Raw genomic sequence first — 13498 nt, 5'->3', positions numbered from 1 at the left:
GCAGAAAGCCCGGCTGCCTTTTTACCTTATGCCAATGGTGATGACTCTGAGAGCCCATGACATGATACTTGGCTTATTTCTTCCTGTTTTGTCTCATAGAGATGTAGGTTATATCTATTATACTCGAGGTCGTGGCTCTGATACCAGCAGAAGCCCTAGAGCCCCTGTACCAGATGGCAGCACAATGCTATGCCCTTACTTGAGTCATTGGATCAAGTCAATGGTAGGTAAATGCACAGATAGGATTTCCTTTCAAGTTTGAGAACGACTATTTAAATGTGCACGGATACCTACCCATCCAAAAACATCGGATAGGTCTCTTGCAAGCCAAACATGATTGCTCTTGCCCACCGTCAAGCTTCCTACCCTGAATAAACCGTGTCGACCCTCTTGAAGTCCGCCCTCAAGTCGTCTACCCCCTGCTTGAGATCGGCACCACAGGCGGGCGTCAACTTTTCAATCCCGAGCAACACGTTCTATAACCGCCGCATTAGCCAAACTCAATCCGGGAGTATTCGGAAAGACTCACGCTGCTAACGTCTTCCAGCATCCGCGTTGCCTGAGCCAAAGGTGCAGCAAACACATCTCCAACGACGCGGATAGTGGCAGCCTTTTCGATGAGCGCAGACAAAAGCTGACGCTCAGCCTTGATGAACTGCGAAATTATTGGCTCGTCAGCATCTATCTACACGCGGATGTCCGGATTACTGACCGTGTTGGCGTCTGCCACGACCTTCTTCTGGTCATCTTCGCTCCAGGAAGGGGCTTCGGTCAGGACGGCCCCTCGAATCGTTACGGAGAGCTTCTGGATATCTTGCGCCAATTGCTAGAGAATAAGGTTAATTATCATGGACGTCTCTGTTGCCGGGTCTAGATCAGGATGGGAGGGGAGAATTGTGCTCTGGGGTGGCATACCGGCGCCTCCAACATGACCCTGGTGAGGTTTAGGCCATCGGCTCTGGCTTTCACGTCAAGGGCCTGCTCTGCCGATGCAGACAAGGCGGTAGTGATACTGGACGCGGAGGCCATGATGATAGACAATAAGCGACTAAGATGAGAAACTAGAACTTAGGCTGGGGTTGAAGATGGTAGATGGATGAACGTTCAACTGCAGGAGTTGAGCAGGCTTTAATAGCACGAGATCATCGCTGTGCCCCTCTATAGCGGACCCTTTGCTTCTATATCATCAGACCGAGAGCACTGTGGCGAACTGCGAACAGCCAGCCACTGCTCGCATGCATCCACAAGGGGTAAAGGAACTGCAAGCCACAAAGGCAACTAAGATCAGCTCCCTGTCGAGATAGACTAGGATCGTCCGATCGCTGATGAACTGTGGGGGTGGGTGGGTGAACCCGGTCAAATCCTCTGTGCTTGCCCCACAGACGCAGATCTTGCTCAGGATGTGGCAGCGTATGATTGACTAGAAAGGTTCCGCTTCATCACGGTGCAAATGCAGGGGGACTGGCCTCAGCAGGCCTCGACTGCGCCACTGAGTCATGTTCTCTGTGTTGGTAACCCGTCGACGTAACCAGAGTCGGACCAGTGCATGCCGGCCGAGAGAATGCCGAGTTGGTGATTGAAAGTCTGTGGGTATATGACATTACTGATCCACTCAGCGGTGTATCGTGTGGATTATGGAGTTGAAATTGCACCTAGTCATTGCCCTACTACCCAAGTATCTGAGCCCCTGCTCACGAATCCAAATTGTTCGCACAGGACCACACAGATGCCCCGAGGCGGCCTTGCTAGAATCGATAATGCTGACGATTGACCCATACGTTCCGGCAACCATGAGAAACGTGCCTAGACAAACCACTAGTACACTTGAAGGCTCCTGGAGTGCCCATTTCAAGCTGGGCTGTTGCCTACCTATCCTCCAATTGTCATAAACCCATGGGCTGGAAGGACATGAGGGTCACGAGTAGAGCACCGATCAAGGACACTAGATCATTAAATATCCGTATGCCGCTAGCAATAAGGTAGACTGAGACGACGACCGCTGGGTGCAGCCGAACCAGGTCACCCAGTGGATGAGCTTATTGGCAGTAAGGTGTTTGAGGCCTCGCAAGGTGCTGACAAAGATATACTTGCTGGGGAACTGCAAAAGAGAAAGATTAGACGGTGACATAGGAGCTGTGCACCTTAGAACGAACATGGAGGACAACGATGGTGCTGGCCACCAAGCCCGGCACGTACGAGACCGTCTCGATACGGGTACCGGCAGACCCGAGGGCAGGGGAGCCAACATAAGATCCGCAGTAATAGTAGATGATGATGCCGATGGTGATATGAATGGCGGTTACACTGCTTTGACAGATGAGTAGGCATCGTGTGTATAGCAAAAGGTCGCGCATATTAGCTGCGATGGGGAAGAATCCTAAACAATGTGGGTGAATGTTCCTGTCTACACGTCTCGGGAAGGACTGTGCTAACCAGGAGTTCCAGCATGCGAGTAGACAATGGCCGAGACTGCAGATATTGCTTTGGTGGATGATGGGCTTCCAGGGAGGTTGTAGTCTGGTGTCCAGTTGTCATCTTGTGGCGCCGATGGCGGCCTATCCTGGATGCCCACGGCAATGGTGACCATGAATACTACCAAGAGTGAGCAGAGATCGGCAATCTTGAATGCATGGCCACTAACCAGCAGCAACAATACACCCAAGTCCCGCCCACGCAGGCCACTTGATAATGCCGAATGTCCGGATACTTGCGAGGGCGAAGGAGACCATGGCGGCGACGGCGGCGACGGCGACGAAGACAGCGGTGCAGATTCTGTGGGCCGAAACAGCGTTCAATCATTCGATGTGCTCAGCATTCCGAGGGTGAGCAGAAGACCCAGTCTAACATACGACAGATATATTAGCATGGGCCAGCCGCGAGTTTCAGGCTAAAACTCACATAAACAGACCCCAATACCCAGGAACTCACAACCAGCGCGACCGAACATCAAGTCTCCAGCATCGTCGATGGCATATATCTCGGGATGCTTCAGTTTGAACCGGCCAATGACGTAGTTGGACCAGGTACTAATCGAGGCAATGAGGCAGAGGCAGATGATGCCGGAAATCATGCCCTCGGTATCGAAGATCTGGGGGATGGACAAGACACCCAGCCCGAATTAGGTCCTTAATGTCTCTGCTATATTTAAATATATAAGAATATGCCACATTTCGGTAATTCGGGCCCTCCTCTGTGATCTCTCCAAAGACCGTATTGTTAAGCTAGGGGAGTAAGACCCTAATTCTCAGGCGGCTTCTCCATGAAGTCCACATGTGGGCGTGGAATAGTCGACAATCTGCAGCATAGGTGCAACAAGATAAAATCAAGATCGAGTACATTAGTAAATGAGAGATGATGCGCGAAGCGAGACCGGGACCATGACTTCGTGGGTCTGCGGGTGATAGTGCGAGCGCTGGTACCGGCTGTAGGTGGTCACCCACTGCGCATCCCAGCCGTTCTGTTTAAATGTATCGTAGGCGAGGGCTGTGTCGACTTTACCGTCACTGTTGTGGAAGAAGCAGTTCTTGTACAGCAGCAATGGCTTGGGCGAGTTGGGAATTAGGGGCGTTGGGGCGAGTTGTAGGCGAGGATTGGGGTACGCATTTTGGTAGACAAAGTTGTTCAAATCGCAGGATTGAAGATGGTATGGCATATTATTTGCCGAGATATGTGTTCTCAAGCTATATCCTCCAACATCCAGATGCGGGGTTGGAGTAAAGATCGGGGATTTCAGCCGATTCGGACGGGGACGTGGACCGGTCTCGTGCAGATCCGCCTTGAACCTTTACTGATATCACAAATCAAGCTTGAGGGGAAATTGGAGGCTTGGTATACTTCTCCAAGCCTTTGGTGGGATATTCGCTTGTTGCAAACGGCCTACTATGACAGAGATACTCCTCTCATCCCAATGTCTTAATAGAGTGGTGAATATATTTACGCACAATCGTGTCATCACCTCTTGACCACATTGTCCCTCCCCGTCACTTTCCACAGAGTAAGGTGAGTTTCACGGTCACTGTCTGATTAAACAACATGCTCCTGTCCATTGCAAAGAAGACCGACATGAAACCCTAAGCCCCCCTGTATGTTGACGTCATATGACATCAGTCCCTGAGAGGTTATAGTTATATCAACGCCAGTTCAACCATCTCATTCTAGGCACATACACATATCCTCAAAATCAAAGATGGCCCGAATCTTAATCACCGGCTCCAGTGACGGCATTGGCCAAGCCGCCGCCAAACTCCTCTCCGAGCAGGGCCACTCGGTCGTCCTGCACGCCCGCAACGCAGACCGCGCCGCCTCCGCACACAAAGCCGTGCCCAAGGCCGAGACAGTCCTAGTCGGTGATCTAAGCTCTATTTCCGAAACGAAGAAACTAGCAGAGGAAGCAAACAAGCTCTCGCCCTTCGACACGGTCATTCACAACGCGGGGATTGGATACGGTGGGACGTCGAGCCAGGAGATTACGCCCGATAACATCTCAGCCGTCTTCGCTGTGAATACGTTAGCCCCATACATTCTCACCTGTCTGATGCAGCGGCCGAAGTCGAGATTACTGTACATGAGCTCCGACAGCCACTACGGCGGCGACGAGACCCTAAAGAACGCCACAACATCCCACTCCTACGGAAACAGCAAGCTGCACGACGTGATGCTGGCCAACGCCTTCGCGCGCCGCTGGGGCACCGAGATCCAAGTCGTTAGTATGCACCCGGGGTGGGTTCGGACCAAGATGGGTGGGAGTATGGCGCCCGGCGGGATGGACAAGCCGGCGAAAGCTCTGGCTGAATGGGCGGTTGGAAAGGGGCCGTTCGCGAGTCTTAGGAGCGGTGCGTTCTTTACGACGGGGGGCGAGGAGGCGGCCCATCCGGGGGCTGGCAAGGTTGCGAAGCAGGAGGAGTTGTTGAAGATTTGTAAGGAGGTTTCGGGGGTGGGTGTTCCGGGAGAATGAAGCGAGGAAGACAAAGGAGATATGGGTATTTAGGTGTACAATATGTTTATCTGTGTAACGGGGCAGCCCTTGTGATAAAGACTTACTACGGCCGTAGAAGCCCAGGCTTGCGAAGAACCGGCCAGATGGTCCATGGCGTGAGACTATTGCACTAGGGTACGCACTATTGATCGACGACCCAGCAAGTCGGGCTGGACCGGGGCGTGGGCCGGAAGATAGATTGGTCTAGTAAAATCTGATCCAAATATGCTTGTGTCTGGCCGGTAGTTGATTTTGTCAGGGGACAAGGTCTAGACGGAAAGCAGGTTCTCATTATCATTACCCAGGTATGGTGGGTATCTCATTCTATACAGTACTCGCGACATCTCCACACCCCAACGCCGTCCCTAAAGACCATTTCCAGCGTACTCAGATACCGCTCCATACTCTTCGTACTGTGATAACCCTCGTTGTACATGAGGCGTATCTTCAGCTTGCCCTGGTACGACCATACGGCCACGACAATTTCCTCGCCTGAGCACTCTGACGAGAGGTGAAAGTCTTCGACCGTAAACCCGCCATACGACGACCCTAGATAGTCGTCAATCTTGCCGAAGCTCCCTACTATCGGCGCGCTGTAGAAAGTCGGACACGACGGCGGGTCCTGGAAGACCTCTGCAAAGGCAGGCTCGACCAACGCCGGGAGGTCCGGGTCGCTCTCTGCATCTAGATACGCCTTCTTCAACTGCTCTGCTGTCCTCCAGAAGGTCGTGACGTCGATCGTGACGGGCCATATTGCATGCTGCGGCGAGATTGCATTTTTCGACGAGGAACCCTCCTTGGGTCGACGCATATCAAGGACAATGACGGTGTTGTAGTTCCTCGTCAGGGTAAAAGGACCGTACTCCTTGGACGCAAAGGCCACGCCCGCGTGAACTACATGTGCGACCGTCATCTTGTGCTTGCCGGCTTTCGTCACAAAGTCTCTTGTCAATAGTGGCGAGTACTCGAGATCTCTCCAGCTCGCCAGTCCTGATGCCGGACTTTCCTGGTCGGGCATAATGCCGACTGAGGGATAATTCCGCGCCCAATGCCGCCGGACGTTCCAGAATCGGCCGAGTTGTGATACGGATGCCGATGGGAGTGATGCGGCTTCTTTGAGACTGCATGCTAGGTCGTCGAGTTCTTCGGTGCATAGTGAGTCGTCGCTATTGGATTTGCCCATGATCATCTCGCTCAGTTCCTCGAGAAAGTCGTTGAGCACCATCACTGCGCCTAGGGTGTCCATGAGATGATGCGGTACGCGGAGCGCGAATGTGTTGGAGTCGGATAAGAAGTACATTGCCGCCGTCTCTGATGCTGGCAGACTATCCAGCAACTCTGCTGTGACTTCAGTGTGGCTTTCGACGGTTACGAAGGTCTGATTCAGCCAGACGTTGATATGACCCAGTCCCAACTTCTGATGTACTCGTTTTGATCCTCGTATTGTCGATGCAATGGCCGGGTGTCGTTGTCGTAATGCGATCCACGCAGCGCGGGCCTGCTTGATGTCGATGTTGAGCCCTGAATCCACTCGCAGCTTCACCGCGACCGTAATGTCAAGTCGTCTTCGTCCCTTGCGCACATTATAGAATCCATTCGCCAGGTGAAAAGCCTCCACTGCGTCGAGATTCCGTTCAGACACTGTCGCATCTTTCGGGCGCCATTTGACCGAGTCCTTGGACTGCAGCAGCACGCGTGCGGTTCGAATTGTCGCCATATTATCGATCATACTCTCTCACAGAGAACGTGCGAGAGAAAAGTTCAAGTTCAGCCGGGAAATCCCCCAGCTAAAGAAGACAGCAAAAGATAAATGCCGAAGAAGGCGTTCCCCCTGCATGCTAGCCCTGGCGATCAGCGGATCCTGCCCGACCTTATTCCAAATACCCTTCCCATGATCCATCTAGCAGTGACAAACACTGCCGTCTGCCAGACTGAGTTGGCACGAGTCATTCGGCTTTGCTAGCACGATCTACCGATCGGCTTCTCCGTAGTGCATCCTTCGGCCCTGCCAGTAGCCTGCCTTGACCCTGGTGTGGTCGCGGCAGTTGGAGTAGACGCCGATCGGAAGGGTGCAAGTAAACTCAAATACATTAATTCTTTGGAATGAATTCAAAGTCCATCTAGATCGTGATCTTTATCAATCAGTCGTCTAGCATGTTCGCTATCTGCCCTGTTCCTGACCCTGATGAAATCATGATAGTGTCATAGTGGGCCCACCGACAACCAAAACCTCAGCCCTGCGCAAAAGTTTTCCACTTGTTGGAAGATCATAGACATTGTCGACAGACACAAAGGATGAAGGAAAAGCAGCAGTCCATCCGTGACCGACTCTGCAAGGCCAGCTGGGGGTGGTACTCGACCTCGATGGCGACGGGGGGCATCGCGGTGCTGCTCTACAACACGCCGCACCAGTTCACGGGCCTTGAGACCATTGGCAAAATCGTCTACATTTTCAACCTCGTCTTAACGTCTTTTATCACCTTTTGCATGACCGTGCGCTTCCTCTCGCAGCCTTCTTCTCTCAAAGAATCCTTCCGCGACCCCGACGAGACACACTTTGTCGCGACATGCCCTTTAACCGTGGCCACCATCATCCTGGGCGCATCCAGCTACGGCACTGAGTCATGCGGTCCATGGCTCATCGTCGCCCTGCGCGTGGTCTTTTGGCTCTACGTTGCCGTCTCGCTCCTCCAGGCCGTCTTCCACAACTGGTACCTCTACCACCGCCACATGGCCGCCCACCAGCCCATGTCCATCCTGCGCGTCCTCCCTTCCTTCCCAGCCATGCTCGGCGGCACAATCGCATCGGTCCTGGCCTCGAACCAGCCCGCCCATCACGCCATCCCCATCATCATCGGCGGATTAACCCTGCAAGGCTTCGGCTTCACCATGTCCGTCTTCGTCTACTCGGAGTACTTCTACACGCTGAACAAAGACGGCCTCCCCGAGCTCTCCGACCGACCGAAGATGTTCATCGCCGTCGGGCCGTGGAGTTTCACGGGCCTCGCTCTGATCGGGATGGCCAGTGCGGCGGTGGAGAAGTTCCCAGATGGGTACCTGATCAACTCAGCCGTGGAAAACAGCGACGCCGTCGCCGTCGCGACCGGGCAGATTTCACTGGCGCTTGCGTCGCTCGTCGCGATCTTCCTCTGGCTCCTGGCGTTTTTCTGCCTGTGCATTGCGATCTGCAGTATGTTGGCGCCGTGCCGGGCGTTTGGCGGGCAGGGCGGGGTGCCGATGTCGCTGACGTACTGGAGCATGGTGTTTCCGAACACGGGGTTTGTGATTGCAACCATCAAAATTGGGCAGGTGCTGCAGAGTGAGGCCGTGCTGTGGGTGGCTTCGGCGATGACGATATTGCAGGTTGCGGCGTGGTTGGGGGTGGGAGTTGCGACGGTGTGGAAGATTGGGAGGAGTTTTGTGTAAATAATGTACGACTGAGACGCATTACGAATAGAATAGACCAAAGGAATAGACGATAGATGAATGATGATATGTAATTGAATTGAATAATTGGGGAAACAAGCCTCTCCGGAAAGCTTGTCATTGCTTGGTTCGCCACTGTGTGGGGGGATGGGGAGGGGGGGATGACGAAAACCCTTTAGCATTTACGCATTTATCCTTCCCAAGGTCCCTTTTCCTCTGAAAAATCTCCTTCTCCCTCTTCCATCTCACCAGAAACATCATGTCCGACCGCGAGAGTGCCGTCAAGGAGGAATTCCCCGACTCTCCCTCCCTGGTGTCGGAGGAGGAAGCCCTGGCCCTAGCCCGGAGTCGTCCGGGGGAAGCCCTGCCCTTGAGCATCACATTCGGCCCGAACGACCGCGACAATCCCCGATGCTGGGGGTTCTGGCGCAAATGGTACATCACCTGCTTCGTGAGCATGCTCAACATCGTCACTACCTGGTGCGCCGGTGCTTTTTCGTCTGGAGCCCCCGAGATAGCCGACCACTTCGGCGTCTCGACTGAAGTCACCACGCTGTGTCTGTCCATGTATGTCCTCGGGTATGCGGTCGGGCCTGTTCTCCTCGCCCCGCTATCCGAGTACTACGGTCGGCAGCCTGTTTATCTCGTCTCGTGGTTCCTCGTCTGTCTCTTCCAGCTGCCATTGGCGTTAGCCCCCAACATCGGGACCATGATCGTCTGCCGGCTCATCGCGGGCTTAGCAGGCGGTGCACCGCTGACCAACACTGGCGGCACAGTCAGCGATCTCTGGGAGCGCAACGACAGCGGCGGACCCATGGCCGTCTACGGGCTGAGCAGCACATTCGGGCCCCCGATGGCACTCGTGATGAGCGGGTACATCGGGCTAAACCTGGGCTTCCGCTGGATCTTCTGGATCCTCATGATCATCACAGGCTTCTTCTGGCTCTTACTCGCTTTCACAATCCCCGAGACCAGACACAGCATCATCCTGCAGCGCAAGACCGCGCGCGTCCGCAAGACCATGGCAAACGAAGGCCTCGCCTCAAGCACCACCACGCAGGACCTGCACGCCCCCGAGCGCAAGAACCTGCGCCAGCTCTTCGCGCTGACCCTCTCCCGCCCCTTCGTCTTCCTCTTCACCGAGCCCATCACGACCTTCTCCGCCGTGTACAACGGCTTCTTGTACGGACTCGTCTACCTCTTCAACGAGGCCTTCCCGCTTGTCTTCGGGTCGCCAAACGGGCACGGGTTCAACGTCGGCCAGCAGGGTCTGTGCTTTCTGGGAATGGCGATCGGGCCGATAATCGCGTTCCTGCTCTCGCCGCTACAAGAGCGGTACTATCTTCGTCGTGTGCGCGAGAATGACGGGAAGTCTGTACCGGAGGCGCGCATGTGGATGGCGCGGGGCGGATCTCTGCTTATCCCCATCAGCCTCTTCTGGTTCGGGTGGACGAGCTACAGCAGCGTGCACTGGATCGTCCCCATCATCGCATCGAGCTTCTTTGGGGCAGGCCTGTACATCGTCATCCTAAGTATCCTGAACTACGTAGTGGACGGGTACCAAACCTACTCCGCGTCAGCACTCGCTGGCGTGATATTGATTCGAAACGTCGTGGGCGCTGGATTCCCGCTCTTCGCGACGCAGATGTACGAGCGGCTGGGCTATGAATGGGCGAGTAGCCTGCTAGGCTTCATTGCGATTTTGCTCGTGCCGATCCCGTTCGTGTTCTTTTATAAGGGTGAAGCTATAAGGTACAAAAGTCCGTGGGCGCGCGAGCACTTTGATTCGAGCGAGGATGTTCCGCATTGATTTCTTGACTAGGATAGATCTAGACCTGCCCTACCCTATCCTACCTATGGTATTAGATAGAATAAGGCGACTGTACATAAGACTAGGTACCATACATACTTGACTTGACTTGTCTAAGCTCACGGGACACTGATAAGTGCAGAAACCAGGGGGTATTATTAGTACGTGAGAAAATATATACAAGAAGTGCAGGCCCGTGCCGTCCGTCCGTCCGGTCCAGATCCAAGTCCAAGTCATCCATGCTCGTTTCACATGCCTCCCTCGCCTCGCCTCAGCTTCCATACAAGCAGAGACAGAGGGCGAGGGCTGGCTTCATCCTCGTCACTCGAGTCGAGTCGAGTCGAGTTAAACAAACTCCGCATTCCCCTCAACCGGCAACGTCTCCGTCGAGTCCGTCGATATCCGGCGCTGGCGCTTCACGAACTTCGGCCACGTGTTCGTGAGGACGAGGTACTTGATGCTGTTCTCTGCGTCGTCGAAGACGCCCGCCGTAAAGCTCTTGGGTATCTCACCCATGTACTGCGCGCGGTTCTTGATGGCTGCGACTGAGGACTCAGAGAAGTTGGAGTAGGTTGGTGAGGGCATGCCGGGCTGGTTGAAGGGCGTCGCGGGGTCAACCTCGGCCTTTTCGTCGCCGTACAGGATCCGCGCGGGCATCTCAAAGATGATGTCCAGCTTCTTGAGATCCTGGGACGAGATGTTGACGGGGAACTCGGCGTGCGCGGTGGAAATAAACTCGGCATAGATGTAGAGCGCGCGGTTGAATGCCTCGCGGATCATCTCCTTGGTCATGTCGTCTGTCGCGTCGTCGCCTTCGACGAGGGCCTTGGGAAGGAGGGACTTCCATTCCGTGATAGAGGTGAGGAAGGCGACGTTCTCACCGGAGAAGTCGTTGAGCGCGGAGAAGCGCTGCAGCGGCGTCGGGTTGCGCTCGAGGACGTACTCCAGCGCGCTCATGTTGAGGATACTCTCGCGGGCGGAGTTGTCGGAGAGCACGGAGTCGGCGTTGGACTTCCAGCCGGACATCATGGAGTCGACCATGGTTGCCGTCGAACCGAGGGACTTGTTGTCGGAGTTGTTGCCCTTTGTGCGGGCCTCCCACTGCTTGATGGCTTCGAGGGTGTCCTTGTGCAGGGACTGCTGGCGGACGACTTCGTAGCAGGGGAGGAGGACGGTGAAGATCTCGAGGAAGACGATGGAGATGCAGATCCTAAACCACAATTAATCATAGTGCACCTTGACACTGGGAACGGGGGACATACCACTGCGGCGGGATCCAAACGGCATTGACCTTCTCCATAGCCGGAACATAGAGCGCAATGAGCCACATGGGCGTGGCATGGAGACCCGAGACCGCACAGCCGATGGTCTGGGTGCGCCAGCCCTGGGTGTCGTGGATGTGGCGGGAGTTCCAGAGCACAATCGGGGCCACAACCCAGGACCAGAAGAACTGCCAGAAGACGCCGGGCCACCACTCCCAGCCACGACCCTGCTCGACCTTTTGCGCCATCTCGGGCCCGTGGACTTCGGTGCCGGGGGCGCCCCAGGAGCTGTGGAACTTGCGGGAGATCACCCACATGAGGACGGTGAGGAGGATCTACCACTCGTTAGAAGGTGACAAGGTGAGGATGGAGCGAGGGACGTACCTGAACAAACATGGCAATGCCAACCAGGACAACAACCCTAGTCGTGTACTCCAGCCGACGGAACTTGTTGATCCAGCCCGCCTGGCGACGCTTGACATCGGGCGTCGAGTCGGTCAGGAAGCTATACTTGGCGTACTTCTTCTGCAGCTTGGCGATGTGCAGGAAATACGAGTTCGATCCGTGGAAGAGGGCAAGCCCACACGGCAACCAGGTGCCCATGATCCAGTACTGGGCATCACCCGGCATAAGCGGCCCGATCATGACGCCAAACTGACAGGACCAGAAGTAGATGTGAAGAAACCCGATGGCGCCGAGGGAGAGCCAGAGGCTGCGGACGCGGAGGATGGGCGAGTTGCGGTTGACGATGAGGAAGGCCATGCCCGAGGCAATCACGAGGGTCCAGAAGCAGCCCCAGACCACCCACCAAATGGCGACGGGGCTGTAGACGGCCTCGGGCTTCTGGTCGGCGGTGATTCCGAGCTCGGAGCCCATGGCGGCGACTGATAGTAAGGAGAGTAGGTAGTTGGATACGATACGATAGGATAGTCGAGTCTTGTCGATAAGAGATAAACGAGTGCGATAGTGGGAGCTCTAGTCGGTAACGAAGGAGAGAACGAGTCCAAGGGCCTGCAAATGGACCAGGGAGAGGCGGACTTATGAGGGCGCCCAACTCCTAGCGTGAACCGCATGGCCGGGAGAAGATCTGCAGACTATCGAGGCAGCGCCCAATTTTCAATGGCAGAAGCCAAACGCTGTGAGAGTCTGCCTGTGTCACAGCAGATGGGACACAGCAGTGGTACTACGAGTGGTGGTGCAGTGGTGATCGGGTTATCGAGATCGGCAGCGCTATTGACCCCCACCGGGGGGGATACACCAATTACAGAGGAAAAGGCACTTATTTTCGGAAGAAAGCAGCTGCAGCCAGCACGTTTTGCGGGAGAATTTGAATTTGATAGTCCCGGTGGGCCAAACCGGTTTGCCTGCGATCTCCAGGGGTAATCTGAATGGCCTTGCAGTGATCGGTTCCTGATCCTGATTGATCGCGCCTCGATCCTTTGATCTTGCTCCATCCTTGATCCTATTCCTTCGTTGCTGTCCACTGTCCGCTGTCCCGTCCCGCGCGGCGCGCCTGCAGCTGTCGCAGGAATACAAATCATGCAGTTGCGATCCTGCACCTGCAATCCTGTTTGATGGGCTGCAGGAGGCTGCCGGAATACGAGCACATCCAATTGTCTCGACTGCCTGCATTGTTGTTTCACCACGGCAAGAACAAGAACTCTAGCTCAGCCATAGCTGATAGCTCTGACGAAGCTCTCCTGACTCTCCTCTCCTCCATGGATCTCGTCTCGTCTCCACAGCCTCAAACTTCGATAGCGCATGCACCCCAAGCTTAAGCTGTGTGCTGATCAGATTAGATGCCGCGCTGCTTCCTTTCGTGCGCGATGACTATCAATGGTACCATAGGGCCTTACGTTGCTGTTTGAATGCAGTCGAACTGCTTCAGATACCCTACTCGCGACGATTGATAGACACCAACCTGATGCGACCGCGCTATAACTTTCACCTGTACAGCCGCGGCGCACCATCGAATTCGAAGCCCAAGTCAAGTCGAGCTTGACGGATTTACGTCAAACCCGGCCT

The 13498-nt window shown here is 54.9% G+C and overlaps 9 protein-coding genes across 9 annotated transcripts; 3 read left to right on the top strand and 6 right to left on the bottom strand.

Annotated features, from left to right (window-relative positions):
- Nucleotides 1–212: 212 nt before the first annotated feature.
- BDW74DRAFT_162336 (uncharacterized protein) lies at nucleotides 213–1273 on the bottom strand. Its single transcript, XM_073725937.1, has 4 exons — nucleotides 916–1273; nucleotides 713–826; nucleotides 530–655; nucleotides 213–476 (listed from the first exon to the last, which is right to left on the bottom strand). The coding sequence occupies exons 1-4, from the start codon at nucleotides 1027–1029 to the stop codon at nucleotides 363–365; spliced, it is 468 nt and encodes a 155-aa protein (XP_073578988.1). The 5' UTR covers nucleotides 1030–1273; the 3' UTR covers nucleotides 213–362.
- Nucleotides 1274–1494: 221 nt separating this feature from the next.
- On the bottom strand, nucleotides 1495–3070 carry BDW74DRAFT_171010 (uncharacterized protein; the record flags this gene model as incomplete). The annotated part of the gene is made up of 8 exons (XM_073727245.1): nucleotides 1495–1603; nucleotides 1725–1874; nucleotides 1909–1968; nucleotides 1998–2098; nucleotides 2154–2377; nucleotides 2434–2592; nucleotides 2642–2772; nucleotides 2895–3070. 8 exons carry the CDS (start codon nucleotides 3068–3070, stop codon nucleotides 1495–1497), a joined length of 1110 nt encoding a protein of 369 aa, XP_073578987.1.
- A 267-nt stretch (nucleotides 3071–3337) lies between these two features.
- On the bottom strand, nucleotides 3338–3652 carry BDW74DRAFT_183010 (uncharacterized protein; the record flags this gene model as incomplete). The annotated part of the gene is made up of 1 exon (XM_073730396.1): nucleotides 3338–3652. One exon carries the CDS (start codon nucleotides 3650–3652, stop codon nucleotides 3338–3340), a length of 315 nt encoding a protein of 104 aa, XP_073578986.1.
- Nucleotides 3653–3978: 326 nt separating this feature from the next.
- On the top strand, nucleotides 3979–5244 carry BDW74DRAFT_188631 (uncharacterized protein). The gene has a single exon (XM_073731778.1). It carries the CDS (start codon nucleotides 4187–4189, stop codon nucleotides 4952–4954), a length of 768 nt encoding a protein of 255 aa, XP_073578985.1. The 5' UTR covers nucleotides 3979–4186; the 3' UTR covers nucleotides 4955–5244.
- Nucleotides 5245–5286: 42 nt separating this feature from the next.
- On the bottom strand, nucleotides 5287–7029 carry BDW74DRAFT_103359 (uncharacterized protein). The gene has a single exon (XM_073721563.1). The coding sequence runs from the start codon at nucleotides 6702–6704 to the stop codon at nucleotides 5295–5297; it is 1410 nt and encodes a 469-aa protein (XP_073578984.1). The 5' UTR covers nucleotides 6705–7029; the 3' UTR covers nucleotides 5287–5294.
- Nucleotides 7030–7266: 237 nt separating this feature from the next.
- Nucleotides 7267–8444, top strand: BDW74DRAFT_162332 (tellurite-resistance/dicarboxylate transporter family protein). The gene has a single exon (XM_073725936.1). The coding sequence runs from the start codon at nucleotides 7340–7342 to the stop codon at nucleotides 8399–8401; it is 1062 nt and encodes a 353-aa protein (XP_073578983.1). The 5' UTR covers nucleotides 7267–7339; the 3' UTR covers nucleotides 8402–8444.
- A 216-nt stretch (nucleotides 8445–8660) lies between these two features.
- Nucleotides 8661–10211, top strand: BDW74DRAFT_188628 (MFS transporter; the record flags this gene model as incomplete). The annotated part of the gene is made up of 1 exon (XM_073731777.1): nucleotides 8661–10211. The coding sequence occupies one exon, from the start codon at nucleotides 8661–8663 to the stop codon at nucleotides 10209–10211; it is 1551 nt and encodes a 516-aa protein (XP_073578982.1).
- On the bottom strand, nucleotides 10168–10743 carry BDW74DRAFT_162330 (uncharacterized protein). The gene has a single exon (XM_073725935.1). It carries the CDS (start codon nucleotides 10491–10493, stop codon nucleotides 10242–10244), a length of 252 nt encoding a protein of 83 aa, XP_073578981.1. The 5' UTR covers nucleotides 10494–10743; the 3' UTR covers nucleotides 10168–10241.
- Nucleotides 10168–12464, bottom strand: BDW74DRAFT_103355 (uncharacterized protein). The gene is made up of 3 exons (XM_073721562.1): nucleotides 11858–12464; nucleotides 11474–11808; nucleotides 10168–11421 (listed from the first exon to the last, which is right to left on the bottom strand). The coding sequence occupies exons 1-3, from the start codon at nucleotides 12347–12349 to the stop codon at nucleotides 10557–10559; spliced, it is 1692 nt and encodes a 563-aa protein (XP_073578980.1). The 5' UTR covers nucleotides 12350–12464; the 3' UTR covers nucleotides 10168–10556.
- Nucleotides 12465–13498: the final 1034 nt, after the last annotated feature.

Source organism: Aspergillus multicolor (genome assembly GCF_047715735.1).
Source record: "Aspergillus multicolor strain CBS 133.54 unplaced genomic scaffold BDW74scaffold_40, whole genome shotgun sequence".
NCBI lineage: Eukaryota > Fungi > Ascomycota > Eurotiomycetes > Eurotiales > Aspergillaceae > Aspergillus > Aspergillus multicolor.
Note: the sequence above shows the minus strand (reverse complement) of the source record. Positions and strands in the feature narration are given on the sequence as shown.